The sequence below is a fragment of the Bos mutus genome, chromosome 23 (assembly GCF_027580195.1).
Source record: "Bos mutus isolate GX-2022 chromosome 23, NWIPB_WYAK_1.1, whole genome shotgun sequence".
Classification (NCBI taxonomy): Eukaryota; Metazoa; Chordata; class Mammalia; order Artiodactyla; family Bovidae; genus Bos; species Bos mutus.
The window spans coordinates 21822128-21846166 of record NC_091639.1 but is presented as its reverse complement, the minus strand read 5'-3'; the positions used below and the strand labels follow the sequence as shown (position 1 = coordinate 21846166).

Sequence of the window (24039 nt, the reverse complement as noted above, 5' to 3'; positions counted from 1 at the left end):
TGAATTTAATACAAAGTTAAATGAAATGGTCAAAAAATATTCAACCATATTGGAGAAGAAAAACATGACGAAGTCAGAAGCCATTGATAAGGTACACTTAAGTGTTATCTCTGTAAACTGTATTTCTCTATTCATAAGACAAACTTTGGTTAGTATTAATTTGCGACCCTATGGACTGTAGCCTGTGAGGCTCCTCTGTCTATGGAATTCTCCAGGAAAGAATACTGGAGTGGGTAGCCTTTCCCTTCTCCAGAGGATCTTCCCAACCAGGGATTGAACCCAGGTCTCCTGCATTGCAGGCAGATTCTTTACTGTCTGAGCCACCAGGGAATACCAATATTTATTATTGTAGTAATATTCAAAATAAATTATTTCATTTATGGTTTAGGGCAGCCAAAGGTCTAATAAACAATATGATTACCCAAATAATTTAAATCTTATTATTTCAAATAGACATCACATTTTTAAAAAATAATAAAAATTGACACTGTTATGCCCAGTGTTGCATGTATTTCCTTTTCTTTGTGCTTATTTTCCTGAGAGTAAGGGGCTTGACATTTGCCTCCTCATTTGTCCATCTACTAAATAGCCTATGTTCAAGTCCAGCATAGCTTCATCTCCTCTCTTGAACTTTCTTCCCAACAACTCCTCTCCCTTACCCCCATAATAGTCGCTTACATGCCCCTTCTACTCTGTGTTCCCACCACTCTATAACTGCTATTTGAACACTTACACTACCCCAAGGACAATTAATTGTTCATGTCTTCCTGATCATAGTCTCAGACACAGACACAGAGTGAAGCATTTTATGAATGTTAAGCTTTACTCTGGCTGTCTGTATATTCTGCCCATTGGCACATATTCTGTTTTCTGAAGTTAATTATGGATAAATCTCTCTTCCTCAAATATCTCAAATGTTATTTCTATTTTTCTCTCAATCTGATCATCATTATCAATCCCTGAGAAAATATTCCTTGTTCTTTTCGTGGACGTACCACAGCTTAGCTTGTTCTTCTGAAATGTCATCAACCGAAATTCTAAACAATTTTTTCCATGAAAATGGCAGAAGAATGAAGAGGCTTTACCTCCATTCCTCTGGACTCTTATCTGTTTATTAGCATCATCTGAGCTTATGCTTATGTATTTGTTCATAACACATTATTGTTTATTCCTCATTAACGTTTGATGCCAGAATATAAAAAAACAATAGTATGCTTTTCGAGGCTCCAAATTATTATGAACAGCAAATGTACTGGGGGCATTCACCAAAGAGTATATATAAAATGTGTATTTTTGCATATACATGAACCCATCTACACTCACAGAAGCACACACATTCAAATCCATACTGAATAGCATAGAAATGGGTATTCTGGATATATTCTATCTGGGTTCAGCTCCTAGTACAGCCATCTAAACTAGGTTCAAAATTAAAATTTTCTTTAATATCTGTTTCTCAATTTTCCCATTTGTAAAAAGATGTGATAATAATACCTCCCTATTTGGGTTGCAATGAAGAGTAAGTGGGTTAATTCCCTTAAAAGCACTAGAAAAATGGCAAAGTACTTAATAAGTGTTAGCTACAGCTGTACCTATATATAATACAGGCACACTGTCATGATAAATTTACCTTCATATACACTCTCTCTTATCTTTCTGTATGCAGGTCAAGAAGCAACAGTTAGAACTGGACATGAAACAGTGGACTAGTTCAAAATTGGGAAAGGAGTACATAAGGCTGTGTATTGTCACCCTGCTTAGTTAACTTACATGCAGAATAAATCATGAGAAATGCTGGGTTGGATGAAGCACAAGCTGGGAATCAAGTTTGCCAGGAGAAATATCAATATGCAGATTAAATATCAGATACACAGATGACACCACCCTTATGGCAGAAGTTGAAGAGGAACTAAAGAGCCTCCTGATGAGGGTGAAAGAGGAGAATGAAAAAGTTGGCTTAAAAGTCAAAATTCAAAAAACAAAGATCATGGCACGTGGTCCCATCACTTCATGGCAAATAGATGGGGAAACAATGGAAACAGTGACAGACTTTATTTTCTTGGGCTCCAAAATCACTGCAGATGGTGACTGCCACATGAAATTAAAAGATGCTTGCCTCTTGGAAGAAAAGGTATGACAAACCTAGACAGCGTATTCAAAAGCAGAGACATTACTTTGCCGATAAAGTTCCACATAGTCAAAGCTATGGTTTTTCCAGTCGTCATGTATGGATGTGAGAGTTGGAGCACAGAGAAGTCCGAACACTGAAGAACTGATGCTTTTGAAAGGTGGTGTTGGATAAAACTCTTGAGAGTCCCTTGGACTGCAAGGAGATCCAACCAGTCAATCCTAAAGAAATAAATCCTGTGTATTCTTCAGAAGGACTGATGCTGAAGCTCCAATATTTTGGCCACTTGATGCAAAGAGTTGACTCATTAGAAAAGATCCTGATGCTTGGAAAGATCGAAGGCAGGAGGAGAAGGGGACAACAGAGGACAAGATGGTTGGATGGCATCACTGACTCAATGGACATGAGTTTGAACAAGATCAGGGAGATGATGAAGGACAGGGAAGCCTGGAATGCTGCAGTCCATGGGGTCACAAAAAGTCAGACGTGACTAATCGACTGAACAATAACAACACATTCTCTCTTGTAGAATTTGATGTCACTATCCATAATTAGCCCCCTGTTTATTATCTTCATCTCTAGTTCATGTTTTTCTATTCATTTTCCATGATAAAAAGAGAAAAGCGAAAATACATACGTACATAAAAATGCCACCTAAATGTTCACAAAATTCAGGGTCAGTTAAGAAAATAAGATATCAGAAGTAGTTAAGGTCTGTGAGTGTTTTTCAATATTTAAACTGACAAATAATGATACTCTGTCTAGAAATAAATGCTAAATCATATAGAAATAAATACATAGGTCTCACTGGAGGTAAGGATACAAGCAACTGCAGTCAGATTCTCTTCTCTGTCCCTGTCACTTAGAATAATGCCAAACCAGATAATATCTGATTTTTTTCATTACACTTCTACTGTTTTCAGGATTTATTCTATGCTGACCTTTGTCTGGAGACCCTGAGATCCATATAGTAGAGGTCAGATTTATGTACATACAAAGAAAGTTTAATTTCAATCATTGTCTACAGAAAGAGAGTGAGATGCTCAAGGACTTCCCTCGTGGGGCTCAGTGGTAAAGAATCCACCTGCCAATAAAAAAGACGGGTTCGATTCCTGGTTCGGAAGATCCCCTGGAGGAGGAAGTGGCAACCGACTTTAGTGTTATTACTTTGGAAATAGACAAAGGAGCCTGGCGGGCTACAGTCCATGTGGTCACAAAGAGTCGCACACGACTCAGCGACTAAACAACAATCCATCTACTGCCTTGGAACTCAGTGTGATGGCTGACTCACACAGCAGCTCATACAGTAAGGACAAGTGTCTCCTTTGGGGAGCAAAATTTTAAGTTTGTGTGCCTTCTCTTTACCCTGCAAAGCCTGGCTTGGTACCAATAGTCTTCTGTTTACTTTCCCTAAGACAGTGCTGAATGCTCAAGTTCATGTGTTTTCTCCCAGTCCCAGAGTTGGATCAGCTTTCTGCACAAACTCTGCAGTCATCTACAAAGTCTTGCCTCCAGTGCATACACGAAGCTGGCCACTGGCTAGAGAAGTGTGTGGGTGAGGCATGCAGAGCCTCTGGATCCCCTTTGGACCCTTTGAAGGATCTTCAGATATGGCATCCTCAGTGACTCAAGGCCAGGCTTCCTAAGGGGGTCCAGAACTTAGTTAGTAGGATCCCTGTCTCTTTGATGCATGCCAAGAGCCTTGGCTGCTGTTCTCCCAGCCTTTTCCTACCCACTAGTCATGCTACAGCCCTCAGTATTCTAAAACAAGTGGGTCTCTTTGGCAGCATCCCACACTGCCCAGGAAGCTGGGCACTCACTCCCTTGTCTCACTTTTCCCCATGGGAGAAATCACAGGCCAAGAGTATCTCTCTTGGTATGAACTGGGCCACCATGGGGAGAGGTGACACAAGTAAAGTGAAACTGTTCTTCTACCTTTGTCATACCTCCATCCTCAGAATCTCTGGATTCCTGGAGTTCCATAAAGAAAGTCTCAAAAATACCATTATTGGGGGAAAGATGGTAGAAAACGTCTATTTCACCAATTTGATGATTTCACATTCTGTTTACACATTATTTTTCTGATATGCTTTAGTTCTTTGTGCATGTTTTCCTTTACCCTCAAATTGTAATGATCACTTTTAAACATATTTTTATACAAACTATGAGAAGATATTAGACTGTTTAAATGTTTTTATTTATTATTTCCTAGCTCTCATGCTCTTCTAAGTTTTTAAATAATTTATAATTTTAGTTATTTTGTATCTACCAGTTAATCTGTTCATGAAGGATTATTAACTTAATTTCATCTGCATATAATAATGCCCTTATTTTTAATCTATCATAGTTTATTTATATATATATATATATATAGTAATTTCACATATTTGTATGTAATGTCTTCTATTAGCTTGTTTTTTGTAAGACATAATAAAGTGGGGCCAATTTCAGGATCCTCTCAGAATCATAAGTAGGTAAAAAAGTTTCCTTTATCCTCCTCTGTCTAACTTCAGACATTTTATAATTCAGTTCAGTTCAGTTCAGTCTCTCAGTCATGTCCGACTTTTTGCGACCCCATGAACTGCAGCACGCCAGGCCTCTCTGTCCATCACCAACTCCGGGAGTCCACCCAAATCCATGTCCATCGAGTTGGTGATGCCATCCAGCCATCTCATCCTCTGTTGTCCCCTTCTCCTCCTGCCCTCAATCTTTCCCAGCATCAGGGTCTTTTCCAATGAGTCAACTCTTTGCATGAGGTGGCCAAAGTACTGGAGTTTTGGCTTTAGTATCAGTCCTTTCAATGAACACCCAAGACTGATCTCCTTTAGGATGGACTGGTAGGATCTCCTTGCAGTCCAAGGGACTCTCAAGAGTCTTCTCCAACACCACAGTTCAAAAGCATCAATTCTTTATGCTCAGCTTTCTTTATAGTCCAACTCTCACATTTTATAATTACTCTCCATAAAATCCATGTTCATTGTAAAGTGTTGTTTAAATGTCCCTGAAAACTTGTTCCACTATCATCTTTACACAAGATGTTCACAGCATTACTCAATAAAATGTTTTGTGGACAAATAATTTGGGGATATTCTGGAAGAAATATAATGAAAACAGGCATTGCCTTTACCATACCAGTGTACTTTGTGGATTTCTAAGGAGTGTATACGCTGAGTTTCTCAAACTTATTTGACCAGAGAAACTTTTGAAAAGTTTTGGAAATGCTGGCCAAAGTAAATGTGTTACCACCAAGTCTTCTATTGGAGTCTCCTGTCCTATTGGCGTGCTTCAATTTGTGACACATGTACATGTATTCCACTTCTGAGGTCTTGATGATTATATAGTGATTATTTAAACATGAAAGTAATGGTGATAACTGCAGGAAATCATGCCCCTATACATACACTGGGATTCCCTGGTGACTCAGACAGTAAAGTGTCTACGTGCAATGTGGGAGATATGAGTTTGACCCCTAGGTTGGGAAGATACATACACTGTGCTGAGAGTGAGAACTTCATTTTCACTTTTCTAAGATCTTATTTTAGCATGTACATTGGAGTCTATAAGTCTTCAAGACTGAAGATCTGTGTGATCAGAAGTAGTTCTTTCCATATGGTTTTCCTATGAGACCTTTGTTCTTGGTCACTATTGGGCTTGGTATTAATTGTCCTATTAGGAATATAGAGTCTCTAAGGTTCCATTCCAGACTTGATATCAATTCCTGCTATAGTAACAAACTTTAGTTTTTCTGGCTCCAGAAATAAACACTACCACCTCAGCTTGGTCTTGGATTTAGAGATACGTATTTAGAACCCTGTGGTTTGGAAAGCTCATGCATAAGCATCACTTTCCTGGCTTATTTAACTAATTAGAAGAGTGAAGGACAAAATTTTCATAGGTGAGGAAATAATGAGAACCACATATTTTCTCTTGCTTGTTTACATATTCTACAAGTTATCTATATAAAGACAAAATAATAATTACTTTCTACAGTTGCTCATGTCAGTCTTCCTCAAGCCACGCTGGCCAATAATAATTCTCCCAGCTTTCATGTCCATTGTGTATAATGTGTTTTCATTTCTGAACATCATTTTAAACTTACTCTTACTATTTTAGAAGAGAGTTCAATTTGAAGTAAGCTGTTTGTACAGATCCTTTAATTTTGAAGAATGTACATTCAGGATGGGTAAATGCAGAAACAGAAAACAAAGAAAGTGTGCTTTCTCTACATTTGGAAGAATTTCCTTCTCACTCTTAGCTTTCTTAAATTATTTCCACTTATACAGTTTGTTAAGGTATTGAAGATATGAACTCTTCTGATAAAGTCATACATTTGGATTCATACATATATGTATGTTTATGTTGTATTTGTATGTGTGTGTTTTTCCTCCCCTTAGTCTTGGAATCATTTTATGTTTTCAAGAGTGGTAGAGAATTGAAGAGACTCCATTCATATTTAAATATATGCAGTTTAAAATGTGGGATGCAGTAAACTGTGATGCTCATGTATTCTATTTTCCTAGGGACAAGTTTCATGAATGGCACTGGGTTAATGAGTGAGTTAAATAAATATGGTCATCATCACTGTATCAGAAGAAATACTTGGAGATTTTATCTATCTATCTATCTTAAGAAAACCCCCTAACATTTCTGGGAAGTATATTTCAGAGCTTTACATTTTTAAAAACTAGTCTTCTGATATTGCTGCTGATGACATTAAAATTCACTGACTAAATAATGGGAGGAGTTGGTGCAGCAGTTGAATAACATAGGTCCTTTGAAATAGATACTTAGTTTTTAGATTAACATTATTATATGTAACTATGTTGCTCTATGTTTAAATATATGTTTTAGACATGGTTTTTGCTAGTTCAGGGGAAGAGTGGTTTAGTAGAATTAGCAAAGTTATTAGTTTATTCAAAACATATTTATTTGGCTTTGACTATGTTGAAAAAGATCTGTGTGCTAAGGATAATACAAAAGACATTTAAGATAGATATCTTAGCCCATTAAGAGATTACTTTCCATTTTATAACACTTGGCATGTTTAATGAAAAAGGTCCTTATGCATATTGACACAGTATTACAAAGTAATTCAGGATTTCAGAAGACAAGTGTATTGTACAACAAGGATGCGAGTGCATCTTAGAAGATGTTGATATAGAGATGAACATTGACAGGTAAGTAGAGTTTGTCAAGGGTGAAAGAAGTGGGTTCAAAGACATTCAAAGGAGGAGACTTGGAGTTAGCAAGCAGTTTCAGTACATATAACTTTATGGAAACAGAGAGATTAATTTGACCAGAACAAGTTCTAAATGATGGGACATAATTCTGAAAGCAGAAAGGGAAACTGAAACTGTACAGAGCCTTAAAGTCAATTTTACATTTTAAGAAACAGAAGTTGTATCTTGATAAATATCCCATTGTTGTATGATTCTGACAATCATGTACAGGAAGGTAATGAAGAATACAAACCAAAAATATGAGATCATCTAGAATGTGTTGCCATCTAGGATGATATGAATTAAAAAGTCTTCTTAGAAAATTGAATGAAATAAGAATATATTGGTTAAAATGCATGAATGTAATCATCACATTCAAAATTAAATTTGGGTAGTTATGTTATCCAAATGATGAATACAATTGATAGGATATTGCAAAGTGAAAATTTTTTTGTCAGGGGAAGTACTGAAGGTTTCCAATTATAGCAAAAATAAAGAGCCTCTTGATGAAAGTTAAAGAGGAGAGTAAAAAAGCTGGCTTAAAACTCAATATTCAGAAAACTAAGATCATGGCGTCTGGTCCCATCACTTCATGGCAAATAGATGGGGAAACAATGGAGACAGTGACAGACTTTATTTTGGGGGGCTCCAAAATCACTACAAATGGAGACTGTAGCCATGAAATTAAAAGATGCTGGCTCCTTGGAAGAAAAGTTATGACCAACCTAGACAGCATATTAAAAAGTAGAGACATTACTTTACCAACAAAGGCCCATCTAGTCAAAGGTATGGTTTTACCAGTAGTCATGTATAGATGTGAGAGTTGGACTATAAAGAAAGCTGAGCACCAAAGAATTGATGCTTTTGAACTGTGGTGTTGGAGAAGACTCTTGAGAGTCCCTTGGACTGCAAGGAGATCCAACCAGTCCATCCTAAAGGAAATCAACCCTGAATATTCATTGGAAGGACTGATGCTGAAGCTGAAACTCCAATATTTTGGCCACCTGATGTGAAGAATCGACTCACTTGAAAAGACCCTGATGCTGGGAAAGACTGAAGGTAGAAGGAGAAGGGGGCAACAAAGGATGAGATGGTTGGATGGCATCACTGACACAATGGACATGAGTTTGAGTAAGCTCTGGGAGTTGGTGATGGACAGGGAGGCTTGGCATGCTGCAGTCCATGGGACCACAAAGAGTTGGACATGACTGAGCGACTGAACTGAACTGAGGTATGTCCAAGCTGGATGACTTAGGAAGATGTGTGACAAAGCATCAAAAGTAGAACTGAATCATGCTTGACATTCTTACCCAGTCCAGGTTCAATGCACGATATTGGATGCTTGGGGCTAGTGCACTGGGATGACCCAGAGGGATGGTATGGGGAGGGAGGAGGGAGGAGGGTTCAGGATGGGGAGCACATGTATACTTGTGCTGGATTCATTTTGATATTTGGCAAAACTAATACAATTATGTAAAGTTTAAAAATCAAAATAAAATTTAAAAAAATAAATAAAAAATTAAAAAAATCAACAGAGATATATATATATAGAATTTTCTCTACAAAAATTTTCCAGCTTTCATACTTCTCTGTAGATGACATCCAATTTTTCAAGAAATAAACCTGTGACCCATTATTGACACTTCCTTCTCACTTTCTGCATCCAGAGTCTCAAGTTTGTCTAGACTTAGTCTGTAGAGTCTGTCTAAAAATATAAATCTTCCCTGCTACCACCAAGCCATCTGTTTCCTGAAGTACTGCAACAGCCTCCTAACCAGTTTCCTTGTTTCATTCACTACTTGTCAATCCATTTTGCAATCTGAGGCCAGCTGTTTTTTAAACACAAACAACATGAGCTCAAAAGAATTGATGTTTTTGAATTGCAGTGCTGCAGAAGATTCTTGAGAGTCCCTTGGACAGCAAGGAGATCAAACCTGTCAGTCCTAAAGGAAATCAACTTCAAATATTCACTGGAAGGACTGATGCTGAAGCTCCAATACTTTGGCCACCTGATGCAAAGAGCCAACTCATTGGAAAAGACTCTGATGCTGGGAAAGATTGAAGGCAAGAGGAGAAGGGGGTGACAGAGGATGAGATAGGTGGATGGCATCACCAACTCAATGGACATGAGTTTGAGCAAGCTCTGGGAGATAGTGATGAACAGGAATGCCTGGCACCCTGCAGTTCATGAAGTCATAAAGAATCAGACATGAGTTAGCAAATGAACAAAAAGAACCTGTCAATTATTGACTCCCTCCTGACATTCATTACTCCTTGACCTGTTTATAAATCCCTCAAAGGCTAACCTCTAAGGTGCTTTGGATAAATATAAATCTTAAACATTTCTCTTGATTATTTTGTTTGCTTACTATTGCAGTCTAATCATAAGACACTTTGCCCATCATGTTCCTTATTCAGCGATATTTCTCAGATATTTCTCAGCTCCTCAATGCTTTTTTGGTTTAAAGCCTTACCAAGCTACTGCCTCTGCTGAAAATAGTCCTTTCTTATCTTATCCACTAGTAAGCTCTTATTCACTCTCTACTTCACTTGCCAAAAAAGGCTGTCATTTTTTAAATGTACTGCATCTTTATCTCCTTTCCAAAAATGTTTTTTGTCTCTTATCATCAAATTCTTCAGCAGCAAGTCAGCAGTTGTTATGAAATGAAAGTGTTATGAAGTTAGTGACATATCAAAAAGGAATCGAACAGACTTGATATTCTGCTACTATATAATACAAAGTTATATAAAGAAAAAGTCATAATATTCCAAAAGAATTTTATGAAATAAATTAAATTTTTGAGAAGTTTGGGTCCTTTAATTAATATAAAAATAAAATATCTGATTAAAAACAAAATGTTTTTAATGAGGTGCTAAACATTTACTTGCAACTTACAACAATGCTTCTCTCTGAAGACTCTGTAACACCATTTAAACTAGACTACCCATTTTTTTCATTATGAAAAAATAATGGGAGAAAACTATTTACATAGACAGTATCTAATAACTAATTAAAACTCTATGATATTTAGGTTTTTCACATTACCCTTAGCATGACTTTGAGAATTGCATGTGTTACTGTAGAGTATGGAAATAATTATATAATTTTTTCAAAAAATACTCTTATTGCTATTTTTATTATTGACAACTGATAGAATGTCTACAAAGATGTTTTTTGATTGGATAACATCTCCTTATTTTCTTTAACTTACAAGCTTACAGGATGTTATTGGGGAATAAGAACGTGGATTTATAAGAAAAAATGAAACACTTTGGAAGAACAGGGCAATAATTAATGATTAATCATTTCTTATATGGTCCACTTTATGTCATCATATTTTAATAGTTTTCTGTAAGTTCTTGCACACTTTTAATTTCCTCCTAGATACAAACGGTTCTCTCTCTTCCCCCAAATGCCACACCCCTCTTATCTCACCTTCAGGATCAGTTTCTCCCAACTGTATTTCTGATCTTAACTGTTTCTCACTATCTGACTTCTATATTTTCACATGTGCCTTTCTCCTTTTCAAGAGCAGAGTGATGACAATGATTAATGAGAGTTTGGCAGGGGATTTCATACTGGTGGGCTTCTCCGACCACCCACAGCTTGAGAAGATCCTCTTTGCGGTTGTGTTAATCTCCTATCTCCTGACACTGGTTGGCAACACAGCAATCATCTTGATCTCTTATCTGGATCCCATGCTCCACACACCCATGTATTATTTTCTTACCCATCTCTCCTTTGTTGACCTCTGCTTTACCACCAGCATTGCTCCCCAACTTCTATGGAACCTCCATGGTCCATACAAGACAATCAGTCCTACAGGCTGTGCCATTCAACTCTACGTATCCCTTGCACTGGGATCCACTGAATGTGTTCTCCTAGCTGTCATGGCATTTGATCGCTATGCTGCTGTTTGTCGACCACTCCATTATGCCACAGATATGCACTCACGACTTTGCCAGTCTCTGGTAGGAATGGCATGGTTGAGTGGAGTGGGCAACACCCTAATTCAGGGCACCATCACCCTTCGGCTGCCCGCTGTGGGAACCGCAGGATTTACCACTTCATCTGTGAAGTGCCTGCCATGGTCAAGTTGGCCTGTGTAAACATTCATGCCAATGAGGTCCAGCTCTTCATGGCTTCCTTGGTGCTTCTCCTCCTCCCTCTGACACTTATCTTGATCTCATATGGATGCATTGCTCAAGCAGTAATGAGGATCAGGTCAGCTCAAGCCTGGCGAAAAGCCCTTGGCACTTGTGGGTCCCACCTCTTGGTAGTAACTCTCTTCTATGGAACCATCACAGCTGTCTATATCCAGCCCAACAGCTCTTATGCCCACAGTCAAGGAAAGTTCATAACCCTTTTGTATACCATTGTAACTCCCACCCTTAACCCTCTCATTTACACTCTGAGAAACAAAGATGTAAAGGGGGCTTTAAGGAGGCTGGTACAGAAAGATAGGGCACAGCAGAGTGAGAAACTCTGATGAGGTAAAAGTATAGACATGGCCTGACTAAGGTTGAGGTTCTGAAGGAAAGATGTACCAGAAGGCCTTATCTGGAGACAGCTTCACATATATGCTGCAAAACCAAACCTGCAAGACTTTCTAGAGAATCCATAAGCCTGAAATTACTTTCTTTCATTTCCTTCCTTAAAGTACTAGAGGATAAATGGTCTAAACAGACATCTTTGTTATCTGTCAGTCAATAAATTACAAGCATGACTTACTATTTCCAAAATCTCTGTGGCTGATTTTCTTCCCTCTCTGCCCTTTCTCTTAGGTAAGTCTTGGCTTTGCCTTGTTAAATGAAATCAATCTATTGGTTGGTCCCTTTGTATAAATAAACTGTGTGATACTCACGAGCTAGGTGTTTTTAAACCCAGTAGTTTTGCTACTACTACTACTCTTTAGCAGCTTATTTCTGGTGGTCTGCTGCAGTACTGCCCATCTGGATCCCACCCTTGGACCAGTAGAAGCCTGCAGCTTGAAAATCCACCTTATCTGCACTTAACTCCTTGACTCTGCAACGCACCATCCCTTGGCCATTGTGTTTAAGTCTGCTGTTAAATTTTTTGTTTGTTTGTTTCTCACTCTTACAGTCTAATTTGAGTCGTTGTCAGGTTAGCTTTTCCTTGATATTTTGATTGTCCATAGAAATTGTGTCCACACTGGTGCCAGGAATGTGGATTTTGAGTTTTAATTTTGCATTTAGATGATTAAATGATTTCTATCAAGTGACAGATAATAGGATCCAGTCCTTGCCATGTGAAAAGTGACAGGGCATTTAAACCTAATTCATTTAATTTCATGAGTGAGTGAGTGTGTGTGTTTGAGGGTACCAATATTTCTAGCAGTTGTATTTCCTGATATGGGAGAGATATAGGGTTGAGAGGTTTTTAGTCCTTTGTCTTTCTGACATTTGAAGGATTCCTCTCTGTGTGTTTTGTGTTTGCCCCAGTATGAGTGTTCCTGTATCTTAACAGTTAGAACGTTTTTTCCTCCTCCCAAAACTCTGATTTTTTAAATACATATTCATTGGCAGTTCAGTAATTGTCCGTGTCTGCAAAAATGGAGTTTGTATATCTTGATATGCCACCCTCTCTTACATGTATTTTTGGCTTTGTGTGTAATGTGCTCAGTTGTGTCTGATTCTTTGCAGCCCCATGGATTATAGCCCACCAGCCTCCTCTGCCCATGGAATTCTCCAGGCAAGAATACTGAAGTAGGTGCCATTTCCTACTACAGGGTTCTTCCTGACCTAGGAAATGAACCTGGATCTCCTGAGTCTCTTGCATTTTGGCTTTAGTAAAGTTTCATATTTAAAAGCCTTAAACTAAAGGAAACTGAATCCCTAACTTCTCACATTTGGAGGTTTGCCAAAACTTTTAAATGATTAGATTATTTGAAATCAGTGTTCTTTCAAGACTCTTTAAATAGGCTGAGTAAAGCAGAGAGAAAAAAGTTATGCCATTGCAAATTGGACAAAATGATTCAGAAAAATGAGGGTTTCATACAGCAGTATCAATCAAAATTTAATATTCTCAAAACCATAAACAAGTTAGTCTTTTAATGGAAAACTAAGGGAAACCAATGCCATTATTAAAGGATGTGGAGTCTGAGAAAAGAGAATGTCTCTTCAAATTCAAAAGGGAGTCATAATACTACTAAGATTTCTCACCAATGAGGCCTCTTGAGAGATCTAATAATATTTAATTATATGTCTTTATTTCTTTTTTCTTTACTATGTAGCAGTGCTCTGTTTCTACTTTAAATCATTTTCTACTACATTTACTTATCTAATATTTATGAATTGATAAAATTTTCAATTTTTATAAATAATTTTAAGTAAACAAATCAGTATTTATTTTCTTCATGAAGAGGAGATAATTAATTAAAATATAATTTTTTTTAAATGCCATGGTGTTATGGCTGATTTACAAAGATAAGCTACCTGCTATATCAACCTAAAGCAAAAGAAATTTAGACTTCTAAGGTCATGTATCATTTTGCTTTAAATTATGGATTGACTTTTTATATGTTTTTTTTGCTCAAATTGTAACTCCAAGTTCAAAAATATTTTCTGAATCTAACTAATGGCTTTTATTGTTGGCTACATGATAAAATAAAACTGAATCAAGTTGCATTATTTTTGAACAATTTTAAAGTCTTTAAATGTGATATGTAATTATGTATGGAAAACATAAATGTATTACCATTACTTAAGTTTATTCTTTTGAAATGTTAGATTGCTTAATAATTTTGTCATTAAAAACTGCTCTATGTATTTCTCCTTGTAAGAATGTTAGCATAAATTTCTAGTTATATAATCTTGACATAAAGAAGAAAATGCTAAACATGACTGTCAATTTGATTAATCACAAAAAGAAAATAAAAACACATGCAGCCATTTGCCAGATATGAAACTTGAACATTACGCACTCTCCAAGGCCCCCTCATCCTATTCCATTCATTAATTTTCTTACCCACATATAATCACTACCCAGATGTCTAAAAACAGTTTATTTTACGTGTTTACAAACTTTGAATAGATTGAATAGTGCCGTATATAATCTTTTCATTTCACTTGTTTGTGAGATTCATCCAGAACATTGCATGTTGCAGTATTTTGCTTTCATTGTTGTATAGTATTCTATATTATGAATATAGCACAATTTATTGATTATTTAGCTACTAAATATTTGATCATTTCTATTTGGTTTTATTATCAGTACAGTATGAATTTTTTTATCACTCACAAATTTTTTTTTTTACTTTTTTTTTTTAATTTTTTTTATTTTATTTTTAAACTTTTATTTTTTTTGCCAAATATTTTCACAGGTAAAAAACCCTTTCCTCCCTCCCCATTTTATTTAACTTCCAGTATAAAAATATTGTATTGGTTTTTACCCATATATCAAAATGAATCCGCCACAGGTATACCTGTGTTCCCCATCCTCAATCCTCCTCCCTCCTCCCTCCCCATACCATCCCTCTGGGTCATCCCAGTGCACCAGGCCCAAGCATCCAGTATCGTGCATCGAACCTGGACTGGTGACTTGTTTCATATATGATATTATACATGTTTCAATGCCATTCTCCCAAATCATCCCACCCTCTCCCTCTCCCACAGAGTCCATAAGACTGATCTATACATCAGTGTCTCTTTTGCTGTCCTGTATACAGGGTTATTGTTACCATCTTTCTAAATTCCATACATATGCGTTAGTATACTGTATTGGTGTTTTTCTTTCTGGCTTAATTCACTCTGTATAATAGGCTCCAGTTTCATCCACCTCATTAGAACTGATTCAAATGTATTCTTTTTAATGGCTGAGTAATATTCCATTGTGTATATGTACCACTGCTTTCTTATCCATTCATCTGCTGATGGACATCTAGGTTGCTTCCATGTCCTGGCTATTATAAACAGTGCTGTGATGAACATTGGGGTACACGTGTCTCTTTCAATTCTGGTTTCCTCAGTGTGTATGCCCAGCAGTGGGATTGCTGGATCATAAGGCAGTTCTATTTCCAGTTTTTGAAGGAATCTCCACACTGTTGTCCATAGTGGCTGTACTAGTTTGCATTCCCACCAACAGTGTAAGAGGGTTCCCTTTTCTCCACACCCTCTCCAGCATTTATTACTTGTAGACTTTTGGATCGAAGCCATTCTGATTGGTGTGAAATGGTACCTCATAGTGGTTTTGATTTGCATTTCTCTGATAATGAGTGATGTTGAGCATCTTTTCATGTGTTTGTTAGCCATCTGTATGTCTTCTTTGGAGAACTGTCTATTTAGTTCTTTGGCCCATTTTTTGATTGGGTCATTTATTTTTCTGGAGTTGAGCTGTAGGAGTTGCTTGTATATTTTTGAGATTAGTTGTTTGTCAGTTGTTTCATTTGCTATTATTTTCTCCCATTCTGAAGGCTGTCTTTTCACCTTGCTTATAGTTTCCTTTGTTGTGCAGAAGCTTTTAAGTTTAATTAGGTTCCATTTGTTTATTTTTGCTTTTATTTCCAATATTCTGGGAGGTGGGTGATAGAGGATCCTGCTGTGATGTATGTCAGAGAGTGTTTTGCCTATGTTCTCCTCTAGGACTTTTATAGTTTCTGGTCTTACATTTAGATCTTTAATCCATTTTGAGTTTATTTTTGTGTATGGTGTTAGAAAGTGCTCTAGTTTCATCTTTTAATTTAAATATTTTGATGAGTGTATCTAGTAATGAATTTCTAAGTAGTATGGAATGCATATGCTAAGCTTCAGTAGGTGCACTGCCTAACAGTTTTCAGGTGGAGGAACCATTGTAGACTCCCACCAGCCATGTATGAGAATTCCTTCTGCTCACATTTTTAATAACACTTGGAAGTATTAGTCTGTCTTAGTTTAGGTATTCTGGGAATCTTATAGTAGTATTAAATTGTGAGTTTAACTTGCATTTCCATGATGGCTAAAGTAGTTGAACATCTTTTTTGTATGTTGACTGGTCATTTAAGAATCAAATTTTATGAAGCACCTATTCAAGATTTTAGGACATTTTTATGTTAGATTACCTGCTTTTTCTTCTTCTAGATTTGTAGATATTTTTATTTTCTGGTCTAACTTTTGCTGTAGTAAGTTTTATAAACATATTATCCTGCACTATGGTTTGACATTTCACTTTCTTAATACTATCTTGTGTTTAAAAAAGTTGCTAATGAAATCTGATTTGCCAATGACTTCCTTAAATTAGTGCTATTTATGCATTATTTAAAAAAAAAAAACTTTTCTTTCCAACCCCCAAATCATAAACATATTCATCAGTGTTATTTTCCAGATGGTTTGATGTTTGCTATTCACATTTATAGTCTCTAAAATCTATGTTTATATTCTCTAAAATAATTTTTGTGAGGCAAATGTCAATGTTTATTTTTTATGAATATCCAATTGACAAAGAACTATTTAAAAATCACTGTTTTCTCTCTTCTCTTCAGGATCAAGTTTGTTATAAATCTAGTGTCTAAAATCATGTGGGTCTCTTTCTGGATTCTCCATTGTGTTTAATTATTTTCCTTGTCTATTCTTGTGCCCATAAGACATTTATTATTAATAATAAATCTTCATAATAATAAATCAAGATTCCCAAGTCTTCCCCCTTTGTTCAAAGGGGAAAATTATAGATCTCTCTCTCTCTCATGAACATAATGGAAAATTCTAAGCAAATTATTAACATTTGAATCTAAAATATATTAAAAGGAGAATAAATTATGACCAAGAGGATTTTACTCCAAGAATTTAAAGTTGCATTAATGTTGAAAGGTCAATCAATGGAATATACTGTATTAATAAAAAAGGGGGAAAAAACATAGGATCATTTCAATAGGTGCAGAAAAGTCCTTTGATAAAATTCAACATCCATTCATGATAACATAAAAACATAATAACATTTGGCATACTAGCATTAGAGGGTAACATTATTAATATGATAAAGTGTAGCTATAAATGTCTTACAAGAGAAAATCACTACTTATGCCTAACAATAGCTAGCAAAATTTTGAAGAACCAATGAATGTTGGTTTAAATGGAATTAAATTTTAAATTAGTTTAAATGGAATTAAACTATGTCCAAAGTCATAGTTAACATATGTGACCAAGAGGCAGAGCCCAAAACTACTGGACCATACATGCAAAGATATTTGAAATATTTAACATCTTGTACCTCTCACATGCATATATCAAATATAAATACATATTGGGAAAACAAGGAAATTTATATTTTTATAGTATTAAAATATGTGAGGCTTTGAACAGAGGAGGAAGAATAAATTATATAGGTAAAACTTAAAAGATGCTAGCTCTAGAAAGGCCACAGACTGGGAGAAAATCTTTGCAAAAAAAATCACATAAAGAACTGCTATGTAAAATACACAAGGATATATTAAAACTCAACAATAATTAAACATTTCAATTTAAAAAATGGGCCAAAGAGTTTGACATCTCATCAGAGAAGATACACGGATGGCAAGTAAGCATATGAAAAGATACTCCATATCAGGTCATCAGGGAAATGCAAATTAAAACAATGGGATACCACTATACACCTAAAAGCACTGCCAAGATTCAGAACACTGACAACACTGAATGCTGGTGAGTGCTGGTGAGCATGTAGAGCACCAGAAATTCTCATTCATTGTTGATGGGATTGAAAAATGGTACACCCACTTTGGAAGATAGTTTGGTGGTTTCTTACAAAACTAGAGGGCTTACCCTGTGACCTAGCAATTATACTCCTGATATTTATGCAAAGGGATTGAAAACCTATGTTCATACAAAACCCTGCACATGGATGTTTACAGTAGTTCCACTTATAAACATCAAAACTTGGAAGCAACCAAGATACCCTTCAGTAAGTGAATAAATAAATGAACTGTGATACTTCCAGGCAATGGAATCTTATTCAATGCTAAAAAGTAATGAACTATCAAGCATTAAAAAGCCATAGAAGAAACTTAAATGCATATCACTAAGTGAAAGAGGCCAGTCTTAAAAGGTTACAGTTTATAATGATTCCAACTGTATGATATGTTGAAAAGGCAAAACTATGGAGATCAAAAAAGATTAGTGTTTGCCAGGTGTTAGGGTGGAAGGAAGGATGAATAGGCAGAGCACAGAGGATTTTTAGGACAGTGAAAATATCCTGTATGATACTTCAATGGTGGACATATGTCATTAAAAATGTATTCAAACTCATAGAATGTACAACACCAAGAATGAACCCTAATGTAAAGCATGGACTTTGAGAGATAATCATGTATCAGTATAGGTTCATTAGTTAAAACGGATTAGCATTCTGGTGTGGGATGTTGATTGTGAGGCTTTGTTTGTGTTGTGGGGTAGTGAGGGGGTGGCGAGAGGTGGTGGGAGGGAGGTGGGGCAGATATATTGAATATCTCTGAACCTTTTTTTTACACTTGTTCTAAAGTTAAGTGAAAGTGAAAGTTGCTCAATTGTGTCAGACTCTTTGCGACCCCAAGGACTTATACAGTCCATGGAATTCTCCAGGCCAGAATGCTCGAGTGGGTAGCATTTCCCTTCTCCAGGGGATCTTCCCAACCCAGAAATTGAACCCAGGTCTCCCACATTGCAGGCTGATTCTTTAGCAGCTGAACCATAAGGGAAGCCTTTGTAGCTAAAACTACTCTTAAAAAAATACTCTGAGAAAAAAAGATGATGGGCATTTTATAACATCTTCAAGCAACTCACTTCCATACTCTTTAGGAGAAATAAACTATATATCCACTGCTGAAACATATCTGGAAAGGACAAAGATTGCATTACAATCTTTGAGAGTGGATGCTCTTTTGTACTTTGTGCTAAATACACTCAGTCTGTTTTTTTCTCCTATGTTCCCAATGTGAACATCATAATTGCATAAGAAGGTAAGAAAAGATGTGATTAATATATAGTGGCATATATCCATGTAGGAACTTCTTTCAGATATTTGGGCTATTTTCAGAGTACATGCAAGAGGCTCTCGACTGTTTCAAGCCCAGACACTGTTGCTGAGAAGTAGGCTTTTCATCCAGGCTTCCTTGGTAGCTCAGCTGGTAAAAATTCCTGGGTTGGGAAGATCCCCTGGAGAAGGGATAGGCTACCCACTCTAGTATTCTTGGGCTTTCCTGGTGGCTCAGATGATAAAGAATTCACCCACAATGTGGGAAACGTGGATTCAGTCCGTGGGTTGGGAAGATCCCCTGGAGGAGGGCGTGGTAACCCAACACAGCATTTTGCCTGGAGAATCCCCATGAACAGAGGAGCCTGGCGGGTACATAGGGTCACAGAGTTGCACAGGACTGAATGACTAAGCACAGTACAGCACAGGCTTTTACATCCGTAGTCATTACATAAAAACAGAATTTGTAAAACATGGGTTTAGGGAAATACAACCTGTGTAAGGATGCTATATGATTTCCTGCATTCCAACTTGAAGAAAAAATGGTTTTTCCATTTGGCTTTCTGAGAATAGCTATTACAATGCTGATAAAGAGGATTGAGCACCAAGAATAAAATATATACTGTTTGGGCAACAAGATGTTTTTAGATAAAACACCATTACTGAAAGACGTACATGTTCCCCATATGTTCAGTTCAGTTCAATTTCTCAATTGTGTCCGACTCTTTGCAACCCCATGGACTGCAGCACGTCAGGCTTTTCTGTCCATCACCAACTCCCAGAGCCTACTCAAACTCAAATCCATTGAGTCAGTGATGCCATCCAACCATCTCATCCTCTGTTGTCCTCTTCTCCTCCTGCCTTCAATCATCAGGGTCTTTTCTAATGAGTCAGTTGCATCAGGTGGCCAAAGTACTGGAGTTTCAGTTTCAGCATCAGTCCTTCCAATGAATAATCAGGACTGATTTCCTTCAGGATGGACTGGTTGGATCTTCTTGCAGTCCAAGGGACTCACAAGAGTCTTCTCCAACACCACAGTTCAAAAGCATCAATTCTTCAGCACTCAGCTTTCTTTATAGTCCAGCTCTCACATCCATACATGACTACTGGAAAAACCAAAGCTTTGACTAGATGGACCTTTGTTGGCAAAGTAATGTCTCTGCTTTTGAAAATGTTGTCTAGGTTGGTCATAACTTTCCTTCCAAGGAGTAAGTCTTTTAATTTCATGGCTGCAGTCACCATCTGTAGTGATTTTGGAGCCCCCCAAAATAAAGTCTGTCACTGTTTCCATTGTTTTCCCATCTATTTGCCATGATATAATGTAATGATCTTCATTTTCTGAATGTTGAGCTTTAAGCCAGGTTTTTCACTCTCCTTTTCACTTTCATCAAGAAGCTCTTTAGTTCCTCTCCACTTTTTGCCATAAGTGTGGTGTCATCTGCATATCTGAGGATATTGATATCTCCTGGCGTTCTTGATTCCAGCTTGTACTTCATCCAGTCCAGCATTTCTCATGATGTACACTCTGCTTATAAGTTAAATAAGCAGGGAGACAATATACAGCCTTGACATACTCTTTTCCCAATTTGAAACCAGTCTGTTGTTTCATGTCCAGTTTTAACTGTTGCTTTTTGACTTGCATATAGATTTCTCAAGAGGCAGGTCAGGTGGTCTGGTATTCCCATCTCTTGAAGAATTTTCTACAGTTTTTTTTGTGATCCACACAGTCAAAGGCTTTGGCATAGTCAATAAAGCAGAAGTATATGTTTTTCTGGTACTCTCTTGCTTTTTCAATGGTCCAACAGATGTTGGCAATTTGATCTCTGGTTCCTCTGCCTTTTCTAAATCCAGCTTGAACATCTGGAAGCTCACAATTCACGTACTGTTGAAGCCTGGCTTGGAGAATTTTGAGCATTACTTTGCTAGTGTGTGAGATAAGTGCCATGATTAAAAACTTCTGTAGAATGGCATGCAGAGTTGTAAAAATATTCTGTAAGAGGTTGCTAGCAGGAAAGGATAAGTGAACAAACAGTCAGAGGCACAGAGCTTTCTACAGGTACGCCCCTTTTCTTCAGAACAGTGTAGAGAACCACAGCATGTACTTGGCTCCTGGATGAGCTTCCATTCTTGTTTGATTTAAATTATATTACATATACAACAGGTACACTGACAGCATTTTGAAGAAAGTATATGAAAAGAAGAAATGAACTGCCCTCTTGATGGTCTATAGGTGCATTCCACCAATTTTGTAGAATAATTTAGTCATTTCAAGTAGTCATCTTTCTGCTTTTTAAAGAAGTCTCAAGATCACTTCCTTAATTGCCAGTTTTAGTATTCTATGTATAAGAAATCATATTTGGATATTAGTTTTTAAACTTCATTAGAAAAGACAGCGTAAAAATGAAATATTGAATTAAAACCTATAAATGCTAATTATCCACTTTTCAAGCTGCTTCATTATTTCATGAGGAGAATAATCAATATTTCACTTTCTATGAAATACTAGGGTGATAATAGTAACAATAAGCCACTGTTATTTGGGAGTGAAAGGAATAATGAAACTTGGTAAAGACATTCTGGGAGTGTGGTGTTTGAATTACAAGGGGTGTTGGCTTAAAGCTCAACATTCAGAAAACTAAGGTTATGACATCCAGTCCCATCACTTCATGGGAAATAGATGGGGAAACAGTGGAAACAGTGTCAGACTTTATTTTTTGGGGCTCCAAAATCACTGCAGATGGTGACTGCAGCCATGAAATTAAAATACGCTTACTCCTTGGAAGGAAAGTTATGACCAACCTAGATAGCATATTAAAAAGCAGAGACATTACTTTGCCAACAAAGGTCCATCTAGTCGAGGCTATGGTTTTTCCTGTGGTCATGTATGGATGTGAGAGTTGGACTGTGAAGAAGGCTGAGTGCCGAAGAATTGATGCTTTTGAACTGTGGTGTTGGAAAAGACTCTTGAGAGTCCCTTGGACTGCAAGGAGATCCAACCAGTCCATTCTGAAGGAGATCAGCCCTGGGATTTCTTTGCAGGGAATGATGCTAAAGCTGAAACTCCAGTAGTTTGGCCACCTCATGCGAAGAGTTGACTCATTGGGAAAGACTCTGATGCTGGGAGGGATTGGGAGCAGGAGGAGAAGGGGATGACAGAGGATGAGATGGCTGGATGGCATCACTGACTCTATGGACATGAGTCTGAGTGAACTCCGGGAGTTGGTGATGGACAGGGAGGCCTGGCGTGCTGCAATTCATGGGGTCTCGAAGAGTCGGACACAACTGAGCGACTGAACTGAACTGAACTGAACATTCTCCTAAGCCATGTTCCACCCTTGCTCCAGTTCTCTCCCTAGCAGCTTCTTTACTGCTTCTTTTACATCCTTATTCCTCAAGGTGTAGATGAGGGGGTTGAGCATTGGAGTTACAAGTCCATAGAAAAGTGCAAGAAGCTTGCCCTTCAACTTGGCAGAATTGTTCTTGGGTGCCATATATGCATAACCACTAATGGCTGAGCCATAGAACATAACGACCACAAGCAGATGAGACCCACATGTGTTGAAGGCCTTCTTTCGACCCTCAGAAGATTGGATTCTTACCACTGACCTAACAATGTTGATGTAAGAGAACAGGATTAACCCCACTGGGATAACTTTTATGACCACCACAGCAGCATACATCTCCACTTCATTGATCCATGTATCAACACATGATAATTGAAGCATGGCAGGTACTTCACAGAAGAAATTCTCCACCTGATATTGACCACACCGAGGTAACAGGAAAGTCAACACTGTTTGCACCAGAGAGTTGCTGAAACCTGTTACCCAAGCCACCGCTGCCAGTTGTTGGCATAGCCGAGAATGCATGATAACTGAGTAATGCAGAGGCTGGCAGATAGCTACATAACGATCAAAGGCCATTACTGAGAGAAGGACACATTCAGTGGATCCTAAGCCAAGGAAGATGAATAGTTGAGCTATGCAGCCTCCGTAGCTGATATTTCTCCGGTGGCTCTGTATGTTGACCAGCATCTGGGGGACAGTGGAGGTAGTATAGCAAAGGTCCAAAAAAGAGAGATTAGCCAGAAAGAAATACATTGGGGTGTGAAGTCTAGGATCAAGGCGCGACAAGATAATGATGGCTGAATTCCCAAGTAGAGTCATTATGTAGAAAATGGAGATGGCCACAAAAACAACCATTTCTAGTTTGGGCCATTCAGAGAAGCCCACCAGAACAAAGCCCTTAGAGTGATGAAGAGTGTTATTGAATCTTCTCATTGCTCTGACTATACTTGCTGGAAACACCACAGGCAGATTTTGGAGCTTGATTAGCCTTTGCTTAGAACTTAATGCTGGTTCATGAACCTACATGTAATAGAGGAACTGGGTAGGGGATGCTGAAACAAATAAAATCATTAATGTATTTCTTTCTATTACCTAGGCTAGAAGAATGAGAGTTAACGATAATATATCTATATTTTAACAACCATATTTTAAGCCATGACTTTTGTTTGGTAAGCACATAGCTAACTAAGTAGAGGTATTACAAAAGTAAATATTGTAAAGATGTATTACACAATATTCGTTGCAAAAAGAAAGTGTTGATCCGTTAAGATGGAGAGACACCGAGACTTCATTGGCACTTCATTAAATCTCTAATTCACTAAATATATTTTTAACTCATTTTTTTTTTCAATTCAGTTCACTTTCTTGCTGATCTTAATGCATTTATATTATAGCAGATGAAATTTACCA

At 37.3% G+C, this 24039-nt stretch overlaps 2 protein-coding genes across 2 annotated transcripts; one reads left to right on the top strand and one right to left on the bottom strand.

Annotated features, from left to right (window-relative positions):
• The first annotated feature begins 10887 nt into the window (after positions 1 to 10887).
• On the top strand, positions 10888 to 11837 carry LOC102287344 (olfactory receptor 2G3). The gene is given in 2 exon segments (XM_005901921.2): positions 10888 to 11386; positions 11389 to 11837. Coding segments are annotated over 2 exon segments (948 nt in total).
• Positions 11838 to 22599: 10762 nt separating this feature from the next.
• Positions 22600 to 23562, bottom strand: LOC102287632 (putative olfactory receptor 2B8). Its single transcript, XM_005901922.2, has one exon. The coding sequence runs from the start codon at positions 23560 to 23562 to the stop codon at positions 22600 to 22602; it is 963 nt and encodes a 320-aa protein (XP_005901984.2).
• Between the last annotated feature and the right edge of the window lie 477 nt (positions 23563 to 24039).